Source organism: Doryrhamphus excisus, chromosome 21 (assembly GCF_030265055.1).
Source record: "Doryrhamphus excisus isolate RoL2022-K1 chromosome 21, RoL_Dexc_1.0, whole genome shotgun sequence".
Taxonomy (NCBI): Eukaryota; Metazoa; Chordata; class Actinopteri; order Syngnathiformes; family Syngnathidae; genus Doryrhamphus; species Doryrhamphus excisus.
In genome coordinates, this window is record NC_080486.1 from 7,860,472 (window position 1) to 7,875,550 (window position 15,079).

A 15,079-nucleotide genomic window follows, 5' to 3' on the forward strand; every position below is an offset into this window, starting at 1 on the left:
TTATAAACTTTGGTGCTTTATTTCACATTCTTCATACAAAATTAGCTTCACATACAACAGAAATCTGGCATGGATCACCATTATCATCATCCGGACTGCTGAGGTTTGTTTAGCAGCGCCATGCTTAGCTTCCCCACCATCAGAAGACTTGGAAGAAGAAGAAGAAGAAACGTACAGTTTTCGACAGGAATGCTTCAGAAACTTGTCAAAGTCATCCAAAAACAAAAACTACCTTGCACCCGCCAAGAGGCCAGCTGGCATGAACTTCCTGGATCCATAGAACCTTTTTCCCATGACGCCTGTCAGCGCACCTGCAGTACCTGAATGACCCCATGTAACAGGACTGATTAGCTATACAATAATACATGTTGAAAAACAAATCCCTTACCAAGAGACAGCCAAACATTACTGGGGTCATTGGAGATCTGATAGGCGCCAACACCTGCAAGACCACCAAAAAGAAGTCCAGCAGCAAGAGAGGGAACACTGCCTGGAAGAAACAACACATCACAACCAGTTTCTTGGACATCAAACATGGGTCAAGTAGAGTATGTTGTCACAGTTACCTGCTTTCACATAGCCGATGACTCCCCCTGACGCCACCAGGGCTGCATATCCGTATCCCACCCAGTCCACAGACATGTTTCACAGCTGTCACAGCAAAACGGCATTCATTCAATTACAAAATACAAAACATTCCCGACTAGTTTAGCTAATAACAATATTATAATATTATTTTTGATATACAATTGCCTCACAAAGAATTCAAAAACAGAAGGAACCAAAATGCTAGTTTAATTGTGAGACTTGCGTAGCTAGACAGATAAGCCCATCTGCTTTTAGCATGTGAAAAACAACAACAACAACGTATGACACGAACATGATATAAATTCACACCTACGCGCGTTTTAACATTAAAATTACTCGTCTTTCACTCCGAAAAACATTTACGAAATAATGAAAAATCGTAAAACAAATATCAACACAACCTTGCTCGTCTGGTTTGTCCTCTGTCGCTAGTGCAGTGTTCCCCGCCGGATGCTAAAAACTGTTACAGAGCAGAGCCTACGGCGAAGTGCATGACGGGAAATTGAGTTTTTTTCCCCGTTTTGTCTTTAACGACGCTAACGTTGTGAATTAACTGTCAAATTTAAAAAAACGTAAACTTAAAAATGTTATTTTTTAAAGTAGGAATGGATTTCACTGTAAATGACTTTAAATACACGTTATAAAAACGTAACTATGATAAAAGTCTCTCTTTAAATAGTATTAACTCTTCTGTGATTATAATAAGAATACATATACAAGTAGCCTAAAATATGCCAAAATATATACAAATTAATATGTTTTATTAGTTATAAAAGGCAAAAATATCTCAGTTTCTTAAATAAAAGTAATTCTTATCCATTTTACATCGTTCCAAAATGTAAAAACTTAATTTTGTATCGTTTTCAAGCCTTTAAACATTAAGCCTTATGTTATATGCATTTTATGGTTGTAAACAACATTAAAACACACACAGTTAGTTAGAAATATTTTCAATTTAACCACAAGATGGCGGTAAAGGATCAAATTAAGCCGCTTTTCCGGTCTTCCTTTTCCCGCCTGTGTATCATTACACTTTTCTGCCGAAAGAGGGCGCCCGAATACTATATTTTATCAAGCCTAATAATGCCTACGCTCAATATCACATACTCGGAAAAAATACATTGTAGGTACTACAAGTGGGTGTAAAGATAGTACTGTATGACTATAACACCCCCGTTAATGAATTATTTACATTTTTGCAACGATTTTGACAAATAAAGAAGCTTGTTTATAATTTCATAGCAATAGCAGAAAAACAAAAACAATAACACACTTGAGTAAATACACAGCAAAAAAACACACGAATTAAAACAGTTCTATTAATAATCATTTGAATATGAATGTCAGCGTGCACAGAGCGCTGGAGGTCCGCTTTTTGTCACTTATTAAAGACAGCTTGCAGGTTTAGAAAGACATAAGATGCCTCAGGCCTGCTGAATAACAAGCTGCAGCAGACAAACAGGCTGGATATTCAAATTAAAAGACTAAAAAAATTACTTTTTGGAGCACAAATAATATTTATATGTGATGCAACGCAGTTTTGTTCTGGAATTGGTATTAATATGAATATATATTAAATACAAGAGAATATTATAGCAAGTAATACAATGCAAAAGTCACTTTTAAACTCCTCGTCCACACCCGCCCCTAGTACGCATGCGTCGCCAGGTATACCCGTTCGTTTTTTTTCCCCCTCTCTCCCCCTCCTAGGCCAGGTGAGACGATCTAGTCCCGGTACAAAAAAAAGTACTTCGGGACCTGAGGCTCCATGAGATAACACGATCACACTCGGGCGCAAGGAAAGCAGGTGAAAAACAGAAGAAAGAAGAAGAAAAAGACGACGAAGAAGGAGAAGAATGTCAATTATGGGCAAGATGGGGGAATGGCAGGTATGTGCTGCAGCTGCTTTACGCACAAGAGAATCCAAAATGCGTCAAAGCTGTTATAGGAAACAGTGGAGATGCGCGTAATACTTTATATTAACGTCGTGTTTCTTTGTTGTTGTTTTTTTGGGGGGGTGGACAAACGAGTTCCTTTCTCATGCTGTCATTGTCAAACAGTTTCATTGCTAACAAGTAAAACAAAAAGTGTGGGGGGGCTTCACAAAAAAAACGAGAGGGGCCAACGCCTTGTAGGGAGTACCTGTCTGAGGTGAAGGGGGCTACGGCGACAGGGCCGAGCCAGGCTCCCTTTAGCTCCCCATTCACATGAAACAAGGCCATGTTGTTGTGTTAATTATTGACACCCCCCTCCCCCTCTCAAAAATGCAAAAAAAAAAACAAAACCTTACAGGTACTCAATGGACCTGTAGAACCGCCTCACCTTTTTAACATAACAAAGTCCACACTCTCAATGGGATTAAAATAACATTTTGCATAGACGTGCTGCTTTAACATAACGTTTTTTTTTAAACTTGTATTAATATGTTGCGTGAACACACCACTGTGTGTGTGTGTGTGTGTGTTGATATGCTAATGAGGCCCTGTGCCAGTCGTTATTATACACAGCAGCTCCACTTTCACCATTAGAGGGAGACCTCAGAGCGCAATAGCAAAAGGCAGCAAGCTTCAATAAAAAGTAGTTTTGGAGCTGAGCGGGGAGCATACATATAGTGAAAACTGAAGGGACGATACCTTTACACCAATAAGGCACCTGAACGTCTCATGAAAATGCTGTGGAAACTAACTGATAATATTAAATATGAAGACTGTGAGGTAAGGGGCTCCTCTTTTTTTATTCATTTTTGCTATTATTATTATTATTATTATTTTCAAGTTTTTAAATATTTTTTGTTGTATTTTTATGGAAATATTACATGTGTAAATCAATATTATTTTTATTTTTATACTGATTTTTTTTTTACTGATTTTTAATGTGAATGATATATTATATATATGTGTAATTATTATGGGTATACACAAAGTTAAGCAGTGATATCAGGGACTTGTGTGGGAGTGGAGAAGCCAGTTGGACGTGTTTCTGACAGCACACCTTGACTTCCACGTTGAGTGTGCGTGTGCGTGTCCATGTATGTACATGCTTTTTTTCCCCGACTTTCTTGCTGTTAAAATGCGTAATTACGCAGGAACGGTGCGTCAAAGTTGCACCCGGTGTTTTTGACATTTTTTAAAAAGGAAGAGGGGGGTGGTGGAAGTACCTTGTGGATTAAATCCGAGCTCCCATGGAGGACGATCGGGATGAGGTGTCAAACAAAGGAGGTAGAAATGATCTGGTCCGAGCGTCGTCCTCAGAGGTGCACACACACTTTCTGTCTTTTTTTTTTCTTTTTTTTTTAATGCGCTTTAACCATGGGACCCTTTTAAAAAAAAACTCCCCTCCCTTCCTCTGCTCTGATTCGTCAGAGGAGACTGAATGTCCCCCTTTTTGTCTCTCTCTCTTTCTGTCTCCACTCCCTCCACTCTCTCTCTCCCATCTCTGATGAGATATTCCCATTCCTCCTTTCAATGGACGTCATTTAAGCGCAGACTTTGTGGCCCTGACTTGCGTCCTCCGCTGAACGCACCACTTCCATTCTTTCTGGCTTTTTCCCACCCTGTATTTTATTATTATTGTTATTATTATTATTATTATAATTAGTTCTATTGAAGTGTTCCTCCACTGTTGGCGCGCCATGTCCGCGCTGTGTTAGAGGAGTCCAAGAGAAGGAGGAGAAGATATGAGCTCAAGCGAAGAAGGGACTGCAGCACTGTGAAGAAAAGACAAGTTTTTTTTATTTTTTATTTTTTTTTAAAAAGCACCCGAATACTTTTTTTTATTGTGGCTATAGCATGGGGATCTAACCTGTTTATTTCTAATGGATTATCGCTCTCTTGCTGTGGCACATATCTGATTTTTTATTTTTTTTGCAGGAGTCTTTGTTTTTTTGTTTTTTTTTTAAATCACAAAAATCCGAAAGATTTTGAAAAATTCTTCTCTTGAATTGCATCTTTTAATTCTTTCAGATGTTAGTGCACAGTTTTTCCGCTATGGTAAGTCCCCTGGAGGAATAATTGTTTTTTTGTGCGTGTTTTTATTTTAATTTTTTTGCATGCAAAATGTGTCATAATTTGATTTTATTATTAAATGGCATTTTTTGGACCAAAAAAGCAAAACAACAAAAAAATTATATATAGTGTATTTAATAGGAGGTGGATATTTAATTTGAAAAATGTTGCTTTTTTGGTGAAAAAGTACCCCCCTACGTCACCTTCCAAAAGAGTTTTCTTTGTAAAATGCATTTTTAACATTTTTAATGCCCCCCATCTTGCCTCTTCCAGGACCGCCACGACGGCACCAGCAACGGGACAGCCAGGCTACCTCAGCTGGGCGGCGTGGGCCAGAGTCCCTACACGAGCGCCCCTCCGCTCTCCCACACGCCCAACTCAGACTTCCAGCCCCCGTACTTCCCCCCGCCCTACCAGCCCATCTACCCGCAGTCTCAGGACCCTTACTCGCACGTCAACGACCCGTACTCCCTCAACTCCCTGCACGCCCAACCGCAGCCGCAGCACCCGGGCTGGCCTGGCCAGAGGCAGGGCCAGGAGAGCGGCCTGCTGCACCAGCACCGCAGCCTTCCCCACCAGCTGTGTCGGGACTACCGCAGGGAGGTGCTCCTACCGTCCGGCCACGGCATTGAAACGGGACTGTCGGACTCTATCCCAATCCATGGAATACCTCACTCTTTAGAAGATGTCCAGGTAAAGCTGCCCTCTTTTTTTGCGTCAAAATTTTGCGCAAATCCATATATATTGTCATTTTTTAAATTAAACCCCATTACAGACAATTTCCAATTATATATATTTTTTGCATTGAAATGACTTATATCAATAATAATAAAAAGGACATTGTCTTTAATCAGCAACAAACAACCCAATAATCTACTAATTAGTTCATATCGGCCTTTAATAGGCTGCTACCGTAATTACTATCCAATCTAGACATGAAGTTATAAGAATGGAGGGTGAAATTGGGTCAGGATTATGGGGCGACATTACCTTCCTTATTTAAGTCTGACATTGTTTTGCACATTAAAAATAATATATTGACTGCATAAGTGGAAATAATACTATTAATAATAACAATGATGATTGTAATAAGAATACATATTCCATAGAAGGATCATGGTTGTGTAATATATTGATTTTTTTTTTTTGCATTTCTGTCACAGCCTGTTGAGGATCAAGGAATTCACATTCCCGACCAGACTGTAATTAAAAAAGGTAAGCAATTTCCTCTGAGGTATATCATGCATGTTTCTGCAAGTTTGCACACACACACACACACACACACACACACACACACCATTCTGCTCCAGAGAACTCAATGCCTGACTGATCCTAATACGCGTTATAGCCTATTTTTCATTACATGCTTTCCAAGTGCATCAAACTGGGCTGCACCTCTTTATATATATATATATATATATATATATATATATATATATATATATATATATATATATATATATATATATATATATATATATATATATATATATATATATATATATATATATATATATATATATATATATATATATACCCCCCTTCCTTCTAACCGTGTCTTCCTCGCTGATGGAATTTACTGTCAGCGTTTCACATCATGCAGGGATGAGTGGGGCTGGTGGGCTTTGTAATGGCCACTGGTGGGAGCCAATATAGCTAATAATGCTCATAATAATCACAATAATACACAAATGGACCTCAGGGATGTTTGAATATCTGTAAATACAATACAGAAAAGGTGTTTTTTTTAAATTATTGTATTCACGCATTATGTGTTTTAATATTATTATTCCACTCTCTTTATCCCTAACATGATAATTGGCCTCTTTAAAGGCGTAATCTCAAGTTGGTTTGACTGCCATTGTCTCTATTAGGCTCCCCTGAGCCATTAATGTCACAACTCATCCATCCAAAGGCGCACAGGCCCCTCTTTTGTCTCCGGTTGCATGCACGCCTCCATGCAAGGCAACGGAAACCCGCACTTTTATTACAAATATGGACGAAAAACCCGTGCGTCATTCTAAGTCATGTCTCATTTTGCGCTTTTTTTCTCCCTTCCTACAAAGGTCCAGTGTCTTTATCCAAGAACAACAGCGTTTCCGGCATCCCTATTAATAAAGACGGTCTTTTCGGAGGGGTGGTCAACCCCAACGAGGTGTTCTGTTCGGTTCCGGGTCGCCTGTCCTTGCTCAGCTCCACATCCAAGTACAAGGTGACGGTGGCGGAGGTGCAGAGACGTCTCTCCCCGCCGGAGTGCCTGAACGCCTCACTGTTGGGCGGCGTGCTCAGGAGGTGAGAGAGGCAATCCACACACACACACATACACATTAAAAAGCAGAATAATTAAAATCAACCATGCATGACACCTGTGTGTTCAATTCCGTATTAACTCAGTAATACAGCTGCCTTTATTTATTCATTTTTATAGTTATTTTTGACCAAAAAACATAATAAATAAGTCTAATTTTAAAATGTTAAAATGACATGGTGCGTTTGCCCTCACGTGCAGGGGAAAATGGCTTCCAAAGTCGTCACGTGCGCTTTGAAACTGACTTATTGGGCATATTTTTTATATATTTGATAACATTCCACCATTATATTCCTCTGTTTGTCCCACATAGGGCCAAGTCGAAGAACGGTGGGAGATCCTTGAGGGAGAAACTGGATAAAATCGGCTTGAATCTACCTGCAGGCAGACGCAAGGCAGCTAACGTCACCTTGCTGACGTCACTAGTAGAAGGTAAGCAGGAAATCACGTTTTGTAACGCGATATTAAGTACCTCCACCACCCCAACCACCCCCCGCCATTGCTGTTCTCTGTGTGTTGGAAATCAGCATATGCACTCAGGCGTGTAATGCGGAGCGACTTTGCCTCGCAAGTAATAAAGCATGAAGGGTGTGTGTGTGTGTGTGTGTGTGTGTGTGTGTGTGTGTGTGTGTGTGTAGGAAGACACACATCGAGTGAACGGTGCTGGTAATTCTAGTGGCTTTTTTGTGGCCAGACCCACTCAGGTCCATGGCCTACTTTCATGCGCGGAGGGGTGTTGTGTTAATTATTGGGTGAAAAATCGATCGATGCTCCAGATTTGTTTTTGATTATTACCACCCCTGCCGCCTCTGAGACTTTTTTGTGTTGAAATAAACGCATTTTTGTTGTGATACTATCCTGTTAAGCTAATGTAAGGCATTTTTTAGCACTTGTTTTGAGCGGGATCTAATTGGCGCATGCGCCCTGGAAGATCATAAAAACAGGAAGTGCTGTTAGAAATTATAACACGGAAGACACTCAAAGTGTTTAAATATGTTTAAATATTTTCTACTCCTTTATGATAATGTGCTGTGGATTTTTCATTTTAAATCGATGACACGGTGCTAAGCATGACACTCCGTCCATATTTGAAGGTTTTCAAGGTTTCGCCTCCATGTTGAGACGTTCTCACGGTGCTTTTATTCGGCTTTGATTGTGTTTTGATCAAAAACGATACTGGCGGGTTATTTTCAACAAACAAACAGATCGAACGTCATTAAAAAAATTCTCTCCCTCCTCTCAGGCGAAGCAGTGCATCTTGCCAGGGATTTTGGTTACGTGTGTGAGACCGAGTTTCCCGCCAAGGCAGTAGCTGAATATGTCAACCGCCAGCACTCCGACCCAAACGAACAAGTCCAAAGAAAAAACATGCTATTGGCAACCAAGTAAGTGCTGCTACATATGCTATTAGATATGTTATTTTTTTGCAGTGCATGCTTTCCAAACGTGTATAAACATAAAATCAACATTAATACAAAAACGGAGCAGGTGCAGCTGAATGATTGTAAACGGAAAAAAAAATAACGAGGGTGCAAAAACCCTTGGGGTGCATATAAACTGCATACAAAAAAGGCACAACTTGTTTAGAAATGCATACAATTTTAATAAAAAATAATTTCAATGTGCATTTAAAAAATACAAGCACTAAAAAGACATTTAAAATGAAATACACGCACAAGTGGAGCAGGTGCATATGAAGCAAGATCATTTGGTAATGTTTTGTTTATCTGTTTCAAAGTGTGGCAACTGCTAAAAAAAAGTGCACGCATTAAACCACTAAATGACAAAAATACAATAAAATAATATAACTAATGTGCAAATGCATTCACATTCATAGAAATAAACACGCACAAATAAATGATTTATGTTCAAAAGTGCAGCAGGTGTATTTATTGTAAGGTGACATTGCCCCCACTGTGCAAAAAAAATAATAATATTAAAAATAAATTGATTAAAAACTGAACAGGTGTATTTCCGTAAGGTGACATCTTTAAAAATGTGTTCTTATTGTGCAAATGCATGGAAAATTATAAAATCATATTTAAAAAAATGTATAAAAAGTCAAGCAAAAATGTAGAAGGTGTTTTCTGTTCACTGCATTAATACATATTTTTTTAAAAGACAAAAATTCAAAGAAAATGTACCATAAATTAATTTTAAATAATATGCAAGTCCACGTGGTTAATGTGAAATTATAAAAAAATGTGTTTTATGAAGTGTAAAAATACAAAATATGCTCCAATACGATGTATATTTTCGCATATCAGCACGCCAACGTGTGCGCTTTATTTTTGTCCCTCCCCCAAGGCAAGTGTGCAAAGAGTTCACGGACCTGCTGTCCCAGGACCGTTCACCGTTGGGGAACTCTCGACCGCAGCCCATCCTCGAACCGGGAATCCAGAGCTGTTTGACCCACTTCAGTCTCATCTCGCACGGCTTCGGGACCCCGGCCCTGTGCGCGGCCGTCACGGCCCTGCAGAACTATCTGACGGAGGCCATCAAAGCCATGGACAAAATGTACCTCAACAACAACCCCAACAGTCACTCAGATAACGGCACTAAAGGCGACAAAGACGAGAAGCACAGAAAGTGATACCCTCCCCATCAACCACCGCTCCTTCATTTCCACATAAAAAAAAACCCAACCTCCACAGCATTAAGGGGGCCAAACCCTGGGGGCCCTTTCTGCAGCACCCTGCACCCACCCACCCCCTTTTTTCCTGCCTCCCGCAGGGCTCATCCAATATAAATATATAAATACTATTGATAAAGTTGTGCCACTTCCTGATCTTGCGCCATGTTATTTTTGTTTTTTCTACATTTTCTGGATACACTGGGGGGGTGAAAACCACACAAAGAACCTTCCAGCCCCCTCTGACAATGATGATGATGACTATTATTATTATTATTATTATTATCCTGAAAACAAACAAAAAAAAAACACACAAAAACATCTCCAGGATGTGGAAGCTCTCACAAAGAAGACTTTTAACGCTCCCATTTTTTTTTGTTTTTTGTTTTTGGACCCCATCATCTCAATTTTGTGACAAAAAAAGGAGGATGAATTCTTCTATCAGTATTGTGAATAATAAACTTGAAATTCCACAATGTCATCAATTCTCTCTTTCTCCAAGCCACCAACTTGAACTTTTTGTTTTTGGTTTTGTTTGAATTTCAACACGATTCGCGGTTATATAAGGGAATCAGTGTTCATGTATGTATATATTTATTTATGTGTAATTTAATGGGAATTGTAAATATGGTGCGTCTGTTGAAACCTTTTTTTTTATTTATCTGGTGCCTCCTGTTTTAGTGGGTTTAAATATTCGGTTAGTTCATGTGATTTTATGGTTCTTAGGAAAAAAAAAAACAGAAGTTTGGGGTATTTTGGATTTTCTTTCTCTGGGATATTTCAATGGAGCCCTCTTGTAGCATGTCGAGGCGACGTTGAAGCAAGTGAACAAATCGAATAGAAATAAACTTCCATTCTCTCTCTCTCTCTCTTTCTCGATATAAATCATCCTTACTCCGTTTATTTTTCATTTCACCCTGAGGACAACTGTTTTTTTTTTTTTTGGTGTTACTATTTTTTTATACAAGCTTTCTTCGTGTTGTGCCAATCAAAAATCACCTCTTCTTTCCTTCAAGCGCCATGGAAGCAATAAATGGATTATGGTCTTTTTTTTTTTTTTTACCCCCCATTTGAACATTTTTGGGGACCACCTTAATCATGAATATCTTGTTCTGTCCGATAATGTCCAAAAAATTGGAGGCGATTTTAGCTGTATTGTATAGACACGTGCTGGCAATAGTTCCCATGCCTGTCAATGTATTATATTCCTTTGTTGCCCAGAAAAAAATAAATATTTGATACGCTTCATTTGCTTTTTTTTGGGGTTTAAAAATATTTTTTTATTTCACCCCTGATTATTAACGACAAAGAATAAGCATTTGAAGTGTGCAACCCCTCCCTTTTGGGTGTATCCAGAAGACATGCATGAAATATTTGTTATGTTGCCCCTTAGTGTAATCAGTGTCATCTTTTTTTTTTTTTTGCTTTAAGAGTTGATTGGGCCTGCAGTGATGCATGCTGGATCTTCCACGGGTTTCTGTGATATACTTTTTGCGTGATTTTTGCACGAGGGTGTGAATGAAAAGTGTGCATGCATGCTGCATCGGAGCAGGTGAAGCATCGAGGCATTGTTGTCAGTCAGGGTTTGTGTTTTTGTTGGCTGCCTCACATTGTTGTGTGTGTGTGTGTTGTGTGTGTGTGTGTGTGCGTGTGGGATCCTGTCCTCAGGCAATACAATAGCTCGCTCACTCATAAAGAAAAAGGAGAGAGAGACTAGCCGGCTGCTCTTTGCTTTATGTAGTCTCTTTAAACAACAACAAGAGCTAAAAAAAAGGGTATTAAAAGCTGATGCGTTCGTCATTAAGGTTGTTTCATTCATTTATCAGAGCTGGAGTACGAACGCATTAGAAATAATGCTATCTGTGACAATAAGGTGCAACTATATATGTTTATTTTAATACTAATATTTCTTTTAAGTCAACCCATAATTGATTGGCTGAAAAAAAATACTGTGTAGTTATTTATTAATCGCTAAAATACACAACAACATTATTATATGCATTATTATTCACTCCAGAAATGCAAATAAATATGTAATAATAACAAAAATATCAGTTAATTCAATTAATTAGTGCTCTCAAAAATAAACAAAATTATATTTCCTATACGACAATTAAAAATAATATATTTTCTTTTTAGGTAATTAAATTCTAATCCGCTTATCCCCACCTACAATCATACAAATATTATAAAATATAATGTATTAGATATATATTAATTATATAAAAAATTAAGTCATAAAAAATCATGAGAGGTAATTCAATTCACGATCTCCTCATCTCACTGAACTCTCTGAACTAAAATAACAACGGCTAATTATTTAACATTCATAAATAACAGAGAAATAAAACGAATAAACACAATGATTTTTTTTAAATACAAAAAATAATAATTTAGTTACTAAAATTGAAAACATTTGTATTCTAATGACATCGGATTACGGTATTTAACATGGAATAATCTATGATAAATACAAAATATCCACGCACGTCGTTTTATATATATGTATATAAATATTTTTTGAAAATAAATAAATAACCTAAAGTAATTTGGAAGCTGTCAAATTATTTTAAGACTTGATTAAGTCTGGGAAGGGAGAATAAAAAAAAAAACAATCCAATTATTTTCTAGAGGTTTCCTTTTTTCGTGCACGTGGCCTGATTAGCTTGTACAGTGTTTGATACAGTGTAGACTTTTAGACAGGCACTGACTAGGGCAGCACTTTCCGGCATAATGGTATGATCCAAGCTGCAGGTGTCCTTAACTGGGAGGGAGGGAGGGGTGTGTAAAACTAAAATCACAATTTTCCGCCGACAATTTTAGCATTAGCGTGACACAAAATGAATACAATTAGCTTGTATCATCGAAATGACTTGATTGTTGGCAAAATATTAGAAGAACTATTTACGGACTCATACAGACTTTTTTTTTTTTTGCTCCTAAATGGACATTTGATACGGTCATTTGGTACAATCGAATTATGGCACTTGAAAGTTCGCCATGAAGCGCAAAGTGGCTAATTGTCTTCAACTCTGACATCGGCAGTCATCCGGGGGTCTTTGTGCTGCGTGCCCACCACCCCTCCTGCCCTGTGACCCCCTTTTGAGGGCCCCTCAGAAGCCAAGAGAGGTCAATGACTCCACCAAATCGGCCCGGATTACTTGAGACGTTAGGTAATCGATTAGAAAACACGAATTGGCTTTGAATAAACACAAACTTGACAGCAGACTAGCTGAGTCATCATCACAAGAATGGATTGTATCTCTTATGTTATTATTTTTTTTCACTGCTTGTAGTCCAAAGTGGGAAAAAAATATACATAAGAGACACAAAAAGCAGATTAAAACGGTGTTCATTTTGACTCATTCTCCCTCCATCTCTCCTTCTCCCTCTCCCAGCATCCTCTGCAGTCAGCCAGGGGGGAGAGTGTCGCCCCGGGCCAAACATATGCTTCTTTCCATTGCACTAATCCAAATGCAGCGTGGAGGAATAATTGCTCCAGTGGCCGTGGCTTCACTGGGTCTTTGTCCCTCACTGGCTCCCGTCAGCCAGGCACACGCCATTTCAATCACGCCCCCCCCCACCCCTTCTTTACCCCCTCCGCTTTTTAAAATGACAGTATATTTTTCCACATCTATAATCATCTAATAGACTAATATGGACTACAAACACTCATCATTAATATTGATCATATTGAAAACTCAAAAAGTTGCATAGAAAGTTCAAACACATGGACTGAACTTGATTTATAATAATAATAATAATAATAATAATACTATTATTATTTATGCGCTGGGTTATGAATTCGAATAAAATCGAATATATATGTGAAAAATATGCTAAAATGATAATGTGTATTTATTATTGTACATGTTATTTTTCAGGGCCTTCCACATCACTAATGCAAAATTGGTAATAGTAGAAGTAAAAAAATAAAGTAAAGTAAAGTAAAAATCGAATAATGATTATAAACATGTAAATTGAGTGTTTTGGCTGTGCAGTGTTTTTATTTTGTATGTTTTTATAAATTTATTTTTATGTATTTTTAATTTTATTAGTAATTTTTAAATTAAATAATTAAATGTTATTATTATTATTATTCATGTAATAATTTAATTTAATTTAATTTAATTTAATTTAATTAATTAATTTAATTAATTTATTTAATTAATTTATTTAATTAATTTATTATTAGATACAAATTATGGACAAACAAATGTCTTTCTAGTTGAAATGACTTGACATACTGTATATGCTAAGTGTGCTAAAGTTGATTGAAATTCACGTCGGGGGCCTAACACCCCCCCTCACCCCCTCCAAGCACACACACACACACACACACTCATGGTGGCTTTATTGTCTGTGAATCAATGATGAAAAATCCCTGCAGTAAATGCAGCATTTGTCAGGAAATCACATATTTCCACGCCTAAGAAATGTCAGAAGACAGACAGAGCAGAATTGGGGTGCTGGTGATGATGATGGTGATGGTGATGGTGGTGATGGTGGTGATGGTGGTGATGCATGGATGTCTGACTGAATTAATAGACATGATCATTTCACACTATTTCATCGTGAGCTATCTGTTCCATCACAGCAAAAAATAAAAGGGTCACCGCGCAGCTGTGGCAAAGCCCAAGCAGCTATTATGAAGTTTGATGATAGACCCCCACCACCATCATCAACGCCAACATCACCCCCCCCATCCCTCCTTCCCTCCCTCCTTTTTCTCTCCTCCGTGGTACTTTGCTTGAGGCCAACCATCGCTGCAGGCCACGCAGTGCCTCCCCATGATAAAGGACTTATACTCTGTCTATGCAGCTTCTCTCTCTCTCTCTCTCTCTCTCTTTCCACAACCTAATCAACTCACTGCTTGGCCTGTTCGCCATTGCTAGACACCCACCCATCTTCTTCTGCCTCCTTCTGGATGACTGCACCTTTGCTACAACATTTATTTCATTTATTCTCACACCCAAACTCATGTAAATACCTGCATTTTTGGATGCAGTGTTGCACATAATAACATCTAAGCTCTCACAGTGCAAAAAATCTACCATAAATACACAAATAATAGCACAGTGATGTGTATTTAAGTAAATGTAAATACTAATAAATACAAATAAATAAAATAAAACAATACAAGAATTGATGAAAGGCCTTGCCAAGGAATACACCACTAATATGTAAAAAAATCTGGATTAAATAGCAGATTAATAATTTACTCCTTTTTCAAAAAGCATTTTACAACCTTGTCCATTCCTCAATGTAAAGTGTATTCATTCATCTGTTCCAGGGTCAAACTGTGGCCTTCATAAAAATGATCTTTATGCCGCAGAGAAATTTGATGTAACAGCTGTCAATTACAGATTTTAATCACTGTATAATACAAGTAAAATAAAGTAAAATTATTTTAACGACTACAGTTCTGCATACAGTTGATATTTAATTATGAAAACACAGTGGTGTGAAAAAGTGTTAGTCACTCTTAATGTTTCCGATCATCAAACACATATAAATATTAGTCAATGACAACACAACTCAACACAA

The 15,079-nt window shown here is 37.9% G+C and overlaps 2 protein-coding genes across 5 annotated transcripts; one reads left to right on the forward strand and one right to left on the reverse strand.

The window, feature by feature from the left end:
- Window position 1: 1 nt before the first annotated feature.
- Window positions 2-1,070, reverse strand: tmem14ca (transmembrane protein 14Ca). The gene is made up of 5 exons (XM_058060244.1): window positions 990-1,070; window positions 567-651; window positions 389-490; window positions 233-320; window positions 2-147 (listed from the first exon to the last, which is right to left on the reverse strand). The coding sequence occupies exons 2-5, from the start codon at window positions 640-642 to the stop codon at window positions 87-89; spliced, it is 327 nt and encodes a 108-aa protein (XP_057916227.1). The 5' UTR covers window positions 643-651; window positions 990-1,070; the 3' UTR covers window positions 2-86.
- Window positions 1,071-2,459: 1,389 nt separating this feature from the next.
- On the forward strand, window positions 2,460-10,780 carry tfap2a (transcription factor AP-2 alpha). Of its 4 annotated transcripts, none has more exons than XM_058060237.1 (8): window positions 2,460-2,477; window positions 4,551-4,577; window positions 4,866-5,285; window positions 5,756-5,807; window positions 6,659-6,884; window positions 7,214-7,332; window positions 8,144-8,285; window positions 9,208-10,780. In XM_058060237.1, exons 1-8 carry the CDS (start codon window positions 2,463-2,465, stop codon window positions 9,491-9,493), a joined length of 1,287 nt encoding a protein of 428 aa, XP_057916220.1. In that variant the 5' UTR covers window positions 2,460-2,462; the 3' UTR covers window positions 9,494-10,780. The 4 variants fall into 4 exon arrangements, with proteins under 4 accessions (XP_057916220.1, XP_057916221.1, XP_057916219.1 ...); XM_058060236.1 differs by lacking the exon at window positions 2,460-2,477 and adding an exon at window positions 3,133-3,302; XM_058060238.1 differs by lacking the exons at window positions 2,460-2,477; window positions 4,551-4,577 and adding an exon at window positions 3,132-3,302.
- Window positions 10,781-15,079: the final 4,299 nt, after the last annotated feature.

Coding starts and splice junctions, on each gene's coding strand:
- tfap2a (XM_058060236.1), top strand. CDS start 3,252: ATGAAAATGCTGTGGAAACTAACTGATAATATTAAATATGAAGACTGT. Junction 5,286..5,755: donor ACTCTTTAGAAGATGTCCAG/GTAAAGCTGCCC, acceptor TTTCTGTCACAG/CCTGTTGAGGATCAAGGAAT. Junction 7,333..8,143: donor GCTGACGTCACTAGTAGAAG/GTAAGCAGGAAA, acceptor CCCTCCTCTCAG/GCGAAGCAGTGCATCTTGCC.
- tmem14ca (XM_058060244.1), bottom strand. CDS start 642: ATGTCTGTGGACTGGGTGGGATACGGATATGCAGCCCTGGTGGCGTCA. Junction 491..566: donor CATCGGCTATGTGAAAGCAG/GTAACTGTGACA, acceptor TGTTTCTTCCAG/GCAGTGTTCCCTCTCTTGCT. Junction 148..232: donor GGCCTCTTGGCGGGTGCAAG/GTAGTTTTTGTT, acceptor TCTTCTTCCAAG/TCTTCTGATGGTGGGGAAGC.